The sequence below is a fragment of the Cricetulus griseus genome, chromosome 8 (genome assembly GCF_003668045.3).
Source record: "Cricetulus griseus strain 17A/GY chromosome 8, alternate assembly CriGri-PICRH-1.0, whole genome shotgun sequence".
NCBI lineage: Eukaryota > Metazoa > Chordata > Mammalia > Rodentia > Cricetidae > Cricetulus > Cricetulus griseus.
Window position 1 is genome coordinate 18,798,124 of NC_048601.1, and position 5,000 is coordinate 18,803,123.

General features: G+C 47.7%; 1 protein-coding gene across 1 annotated transcript in view; it reads right to left on the bottom strand.

The window, feature by feature from the left end:
- Cracr2a (calcium release activated channel regulator 2A) overlaps positions 1 to 5,000 on the bottom strand; it is a 115,660-nt gene that overhangs the window by 32,592 nt on the left and 78,068 nt on the right. Inside the window, exons 10-11 of the mRNA XM_027428357.2 lie at positions 2,240 to 2,285; positions 296 to 402 (exon numbers count right to left, since the gene is read on the bottom strand). Coding sequence (XP_027284158.1) covers positions 296 to 402; positions 2,240 to 2,285 — 153 coding nt within the window. The remainder of the gene's footprint in view (positions 1 to 295; positions 403 to 2,239; positions 2,286 to 5,000) is intronic.

The following is a 5,000-nucleotide window of genomic DNA, read 5'->3' on the forward strand; positions in this document are numbered from 1 at the left end:
TTGCTCTGCAGTTCCCATCAGTGCCCCTCCTCTCCCACCGCAGCCCCACAGCAGGGCAGGATAGCCTCAAAGATGCTGTGTATCCTACAGGTTTGCTCTGCATAGTCTCCTGCAGCTTGGATGGCACAACAGAGAGGGCTATGACCTTCAAGATTCAAGGCAAGTGAGTGAGACTGACCTCAGGCCTCCCTGGCAGGGCCACACCTAAAAGACCAGTAAAGTGGGCCCAGAGGAGGCTCCTAAAAGCTATGAGATGAGTGAATGGAGGAAAGAGGACCAATGGCTGATGACTTACCTCCTGGGAATTCCCCTGCCATCCACATATTTGCCGATCACAGAGCCAGATCTTTGCTTCCTGCTTGCCTTGGAAGCAGCTGTGTTTGCCTTGGCCGCCTTATCTTTCTGCAGAAACACAAAATGCCCTGAGATCCATGCCTGTGGCTTCGTCTCGAAGCTTGAGCAGAAGTCAGGGAAGGCTCTAGACAGGCCTCTAAATGAGAGAAGCAGGACAGGTTCCCCCAGCCCTGTTCAGTCACCCACTGCCATGTTTTTGCACCCTTACCCCACCCCCAACTAGGATTCCTCCATCTCTTTTCCAGGAATCTATTTAGAGAAGGGAACACAGAGTTAAGAGCCTGGGCCTCCTGTGTTATTCGTCACAGGAACACTGGTAATTTGCAAGAGATCAAAAACAGAAAACAAAGGTATTTACTTCGTAAGAAAATCTTTACAGGGTCCAAAAACTCCTGTATTTTGAGCCACAGTCTTCCTTGTGGCTCTCATCTCCCTAGCCCCCAAAGCCCATGAGGTATTGAGCTAGGGAACTGCCCAGAGGGGCAGTTAGCGCAGGGCTGTGCCCACCACACCCTCACTAGCCTGAGACCTCTGCAGTTCTCTGTGGAGCAGATGTGGTGAACACCCCAGATATCTGTAACGCAGACCCTGAGAGGGCCAGGACTCCCAACCCCTTTACTAAGACACTGGAACAGACGTCATCCAGGAGACATGAGGCGCCAGCTCACAAGAAGAGGCTTGCCTTAATCAGTCACCCCATGCTTCCAGTGGACTCATAATGAGACGAGGAACTGCTGAGCCCCCAGCAGCCCTCAGGACATGGCTTTAGTGATTCCAGGCAAATCTTCAGTTACTGTTCTGCATCAATTGGGCTCTCTCCCCTTTTCTTTGATATCCTCCTGGTGCTCTTCCCTCCACCTCCTCTCTTTCAAAACAAAATGAGTTTGGCAGGTGAAGGGATTAGGATGGCATTTGGTTGATAGTTTAAAAGAAATTGGTATTTCTTCTAAAACAATTATAATCATTATCATTATTAGACAACCATGTGTAAGCTTAAATCTTGCCTACACACAGTTCTAGTACACACAGGTGGGCAGCCGAGACAATTCCTGTTGGCCAATGATGTCGAAGAAGTGGTGTTGACTAGGACCCTTGGGACAGCAGCATAAGCCAGGCAGGGCCTAATTCAAGGCACACCAACCCTCAGAGGCCGACTCTGTTGAGGTTACTGCTCAGCCAATGCCTTCTCCAGGGACACACAAGTTATGATGATCATACAATTAGGAAGTCCTATCCAGCTGCCCTGCTCCTTCAGAGACTCCTATGTGTACTGTCTTAAAAGGGAAGTGAAGAAAGAGATACAGCATTCTAGAGGCTCTACATGCCCCACTGTGAAGCCCTGTGAATGTCACACAATTTGGGAAAGTACAGAGTACCGATCACTGTGCTCAGGTACAGGACGGGGGGAGGGGGTCTGTATAGAGTAAAGGTTGTACACAAGATCAACTTGTGTAAATAGCCATGTGAGCTATGTGTGCATTGTAAATTTGTTTCTGACAACATAAAGTTTGAGGTTTTCATCAGGAGATAAAAATTTAAACGAAAGAACAAACTGAATGTTTTGCTTCAGGTGATGATGACATTTCAACTGCACCATCTCATGGATGGAACTGTCACTTTTGCATCCAAGAAATGTGTGGCTCTTCCAAACATTTGAGTCTGATTGTGCCAAGAGGAAGGCATTTTCCTTTATAGAAAATTTGTGTGTGGTTGTTACCTTTTTATAGTTGCATAGTATCTTACACTTTCATCCTGCCCACATAGACAAGACCGAACACACTGTAAGTGTCAGGGCAGTCTTGATGAGTCCTGGCATGGATCAGATTGCCTCTGGGCCTTATCTAACTCTTCCCCAGTCCAAAGAAAGCACTGGTCAACCAATTACCTGAAAATTTATGTCCTGTTCATCTCGGAGATGTTTGTTCCTCTCCCTGTGGATAGGAAAGGAAAGCTATTTAAACATGGACTCTGCAGTTGACAGGTCCAGTGACATCCCATTAGCCAGCCAGGTGGGTGTTGGAGAAAGGCTGATATGGAATGCCCAGGGATGTGGCTATGGATAGAGGAGAGTTCATATATAAATCTGCTCAGAGGCACGGGGATAAGACTTAGTGTTCTTGTGACACACACTGTCCTTGAGGAACACTCAGCCTTTATCACTCAGGAGGCAGGATGGCATGTCCACCTTCTAGAGGGCCCCTTCTCTGCTCAGTTCATCTGTTCATGAACACGGATGGAATATGAGTTGATTATCAAACTTTGTTCAGCATCAAGGATACAGGAGTGAACAGCCACAGAGTTCAGGACTCAGGAAGCATGTGTTAGGTTGGGGGTGAGCACTGCTGGGAAACTAAAGCAGGGACATGGGAAAAGGAGAACTAGAGAGTATGAAGCATTTCAACCTCAATGGTCAGGGAAGCCCTGGCTGGTAAGGCAGCATCTAACATACCCTAGGGAGGGGAGGGGATCTGGACAGGTTTCTGGGGAAAGAGTATTTGGGCAGAGAATTGAGCAGGGCAAAGACTTGACTGTGTAAATTCTTGCATGGGAGAGACAGAAGGGATGGACACAAGGCACCCAAAGAGATGGGGTCGGAGAGCAGTGGCTGCATCAAGACTTAACTAATCACAGCTTCCAGGACCACAGTAAAAGCTTTGATAGTCAGTCGAAACAAGAGAAGAAACCATTGATTGTGGGGTGGGGTGGGGTGGGACGTCTGGCAGAGAGTACCGTGGGCTGATTCTAGCACTGAGAGGATCCCCTTGGAAGTTCTGCTGAGAACAGACTGTCACAGAAAAAAGGTGCAGCCCTGAGAATGGACTGATATTTTTGAAGAAGTAGAAGTCATTGGTGACATGGGCGAGGACATTTTTGGTGGAACTCTGGGGGAGAAAGCCAGACTGGAGCATTGAGAACGGAAAGATGGGGCAGAGTGAAAAACCAACAGATCAAGACAGGATGGATTCTTTTGAGAACTCCAGTTGGGGACAGGGATGACATGGGGTAGCCTTGGCTAGGAGCACTGGGAGCTCACACCTCTTCCACAGAGTTAGAGACATAGATGCTGGCAACACGGAGCAAGTTCAGTGAACTCGTTTTGGCTATTTCTGGAGCAGGAGACCAAGTGGGAAGGTAGAAAGTGAAGGGTTCCTCAAGGTTTAGTGCAAGTTCAGAGTGGGAACCTGAACAGACTCAGGGTGTGGAGTGTTCGTGAGGTGCACTAGACACGAGTAACTGAAGGTTCTTCTGCCCGCCGTCCCCCATCTCAACTCAGGTCTGTGATTCCTCATCCACTTGAGCTGGTGGCCACGAACCAGTCCATCCTTCTGAAGGGGGAGAGTGGGCTCAGCTGTGGTCCAGCACTAATTTTAATGGAGTGATCTGCTGGGTGTGACTGTGGGCCCAGCACTTTGTTAAGTTCCCTGTATCCTGTAGGATCAGAGTTCGGGCTGTCCCAAGGAATGACAACCAAGATACAGGACCTGCAATGCCATCCCTCTTGAAGAGAACACTGGCAATATGTCTTATTGTTTTCAATGATAGTCAGTCCATTGGAACAAGGCTGGGGAAGGGGTACAGAAGGTAAACCCACACAACGGCAAAGTGAGCTGCTCGTGCCTGAAGGACTGATCCTCTTGCTGGCTAAGCAGTAAGCTGGCGACCTGAATGAGGGTTTAGAAGGCCTTCAAGCTCATCCTTTCATGGCAACGTGTGTTTTCTGTTTCGTTTATATATTCTGCGCAGGAACAGGAGCAGAGGTTAAGGAAGTCATGCCTTCCACTCCAGCCATGGTCCTTGTCTCACTAGCACCTCACATTCTAACTGTCCCCCTATTTTATCTTTTACCTACCCCACCCCTGGAAGTCTCTCTTTCTCCTAAACCCTTGATGATGTCACAGATGGGGAAATCTGGCATGCCCCTTCCTTCACCTCTGCCTAACTGTAGTAACCATGTGATAGCGCTGAAAGGCTTCAGGTGTGTGCATCTGAACCTCACAAATGCCGATCTTCAAGAGAAAGACTCATGAACATCTGTAGAGTGTCATCACCATTCCTTTCTATTCATTCTCTTTGGTTTATGGTCTATCCCTCCATTATTTTTTTTCTAAGTACAACAGAATGAAGAAAAACAAGCTTAAAAATCAAAGAATAAGACAGTGTCCTTAAGCATCTTGTTCTCTTCCCAAAGCCTCCTTAGAACAAAGACCTTGTCTCCCGTGGAGTAGAACATGGCCATTTGGGGCCCCTTCCATCTCTCAACCAGGGAGGCCTGGTTCCTCTCATTCTAAGTGGAACACATCTCAACACACAGGTGACTTTTTGAATTCTTCACCACTAAAGACATAAGACACTGGCCTCACCTTGCTGTCACAAAAAAGAGAGCCAAGACGTTTCATACACACCTGAAAGTGATTCAAAACTACTTGCACTTGGAAAATGAGGACCCAAAGCCCTCTATCATTGTTTCTTTCCATGAGGCCATCAGCGGGTGGCAGGTATAGCCTATAGAAAACCTAGAGAAAGCCCCAAACTTCCACCACCCCTTTCTGTGTTGGCTTTTCTTGGTAGTGAACTTTGAGTTTACTTCAGTGGGTTTTAGAAGCTGGGCAAACTCCTTTCTTAGCCCTATGTGTGATTCATTTACT